The sequence below is a fragment of the Loa loa genome, assembly GCF_000183805.2.
Source record: "Loa loa unplaced genomic scaffold supercont3.8, whole genome shotgun sequence".
Classification (NCBI taxonomy): domain Eukaryota; kingdom Metazoa; phylum Nematoda; class Chromadorea; order Rhabditida; family Onchocercidae; genus Loa; species Loa loa.
Genome location: NW_018108188.1, coordinates 174,346 through 176,290, shown reverse-complemented (window position 1 = coordinate 176,290; position 1,945 = coordinate 174,346). Strand labels below are relative to the sequence as shown.

Here is a 1,945-nt window from a genome sequence, read left to right as displayed (position 1 = left end):
ATGGGAAGTGTAGAATCAACGGCCACTTCAGTTGACTTGATAGGTTCGCCGTGTCATTCTCCACTGCGACGGCGTTCGGTTAGTAAATATTTTAGTCTTTAATTTTTTATTCTATTTCTCAAGATTTAGGGATGAGAATTTTTCAAAGACTTCCCTGTTTTTCAAAGATTTATGACCACAAAAGTTTTTTGAAATAATTTTCCTACATAGAAAAATTGTAAATATTGTTTCAGTAATTCAGATCTTTTCTTGTTTCTAGAGAGCGGAATTCCTGGCTACTCAATCTCGGAAATCTTCGTCAATCAGTTTGGTATGTTAGCCTATTTGCTTAAAATGGCTACCCATGGGAGGCCTGGAAGGAGCGAAATCGAAGACTTTTTGAAAGCAATTTCTAAGAAATAAGCTTCTCTTTTTATTTCGAATTTTTTCCAGTGTGAAAAAAGGTTTAGGTGTTATGACAGTAAAGTTTTTTTTCTTGGATATTCTCATGAGATAATTAAGTAGATTTAAGATACAAGAAAACATGTAAGCATAAACAAAGATATTCCAATAACTCCGAATGAAAAAGCTTGATTATTTCCTCCTTTCTCAACGATTTTGTTTACAATACTTATAGCTTTATGAACTGACCTATCAATGGTGAGATCTCCTTGTCCCATGTATCCTGTCACTTCTTTCAATTCGTCCATCCCCACTTTCAATTGTTTTCTGAACGTTACAGTCCATCTGTATAAATCCTTAAAGTTTCACTAGCTTTTGACTTATGAGTAAATGGGAAGAATAAAATAAAAACAAACAAGCATGCATCTTTCTGAGGAATAATTGTTATTGTAGGGAAAAATGTCTCCCACTTCACGGAGACAAATGCCATTGGTCAAGTATGGCTGCAGTAAGAGTGATCTATTGCTGTCAACATGGTCACCTCGACGTCAAGAAGATACGGATTCAGCTCGAAGTTGTTCTGAGAGTAGGTCAGTTTTGACATGGTGAAAGCTTAAAGGCTGTACTTCAGTTTGATTCATCGAAAGAGTTAGATCAGAGAACAAAACTGAAAGCTTAAAAACCAAAATAAAGAAAGTCATAGATTGCAGTATTTTAATTTTTCAGAAAAATGAAACATAATTTGGCGGAATCTAACCTTGAAGCTCTATTTTCGTCATCCAGCAATCTCAGGTCTTTTCTGTTCTTTGTTGTTTTTTTTCTTTGAAATGTATTTAAACTTGTGGTGTTCCATTTGTGCTATTACTCATCTCGGGAATTCTCAACCCTGGAACTACCACAAGAATTATGTTTTAGGCAAGCGCTACAACCACGTATTGAAATATCGGGTGATTTAACAACTTCACAAAACAGCGCAATACGACGATTATGGAAGCAGGTTGCCTTTTCTTGTTGTCCAATTAGCAATAATAAAAAAAATTTATCTTTGGGGGTCAGAGGTCAGAGGGGTGGGAATGGAAAGAGTAATATTAAATTGAAAACCTAATAGAGGATAGAAGTGAAGATAATTTAAAATATCTCTGACTATACTATGCAGGAAATGAAAAGGTATTGCGATAATAAATCTGAGCTCGCAAGTCGATTACTACTGCGCATATTTGCTATCAATCCACGCCTTCAAGCACTTTTTCATCTTTCAAATTTGCCTTATTATGAAATACGGAAAAATCCACTCTTCAAACTTCACGTTAAGGTTAATTATTTTAATCCTTAATTTTTTGTTAATAACAATTTTTTATTTGTTGGTCGGTTAATCTTGCACTTTTTTTTTTCAATTTGATATTAATTTGAAGGTTATTAAAAATTTCCATTTTGGTAAACAATATCTTCTTTTAACAGTGAATTATCTTGGTAAATACAAATGAATGGGAGTAGATGATTGTTAACATATTTCGAGCTCAGTTCAGTTTGTTCCGCATGTCATTTAGGCCATTGCGTCATTTTT

The 1,945-nt window shown here is 33.9% G+C and overlaps 1 protein-coding gene across 1 annotated transcript in view; it reads left to right on the top strand.

Annotated features, from left to right (window-relative positions):
* LOAG_16562 (hypothetical protein) overlaps positions 1-1,945 on the top strand; it is a gene marked incomplete at both ends in the record, with an annotated part of 4,691 nt that continues 2,746 nt past the window's right edge. The window contains 6 exons of the mRNA XM_020449215.1: positions 1-78; positions 260-310; positions 835-971; positions 1,108-1,173; positions 1,297-1,378; positions 1,538-1,693. Coding sequence (XP_020307284.1) covers positions 1-78; positions 260-310; positions 835-971; positions 1,108-1,173; positions 1,297-1,378; positions 1,538-1,693 — 570 coding nt within the window. The remainder of the gene's footprint in view (positions 79-259; positions 311-834; positions 972-1,107; positions 1,174-1,296; positions 1,379-1,537; positions 1,694-1,945) is intronic.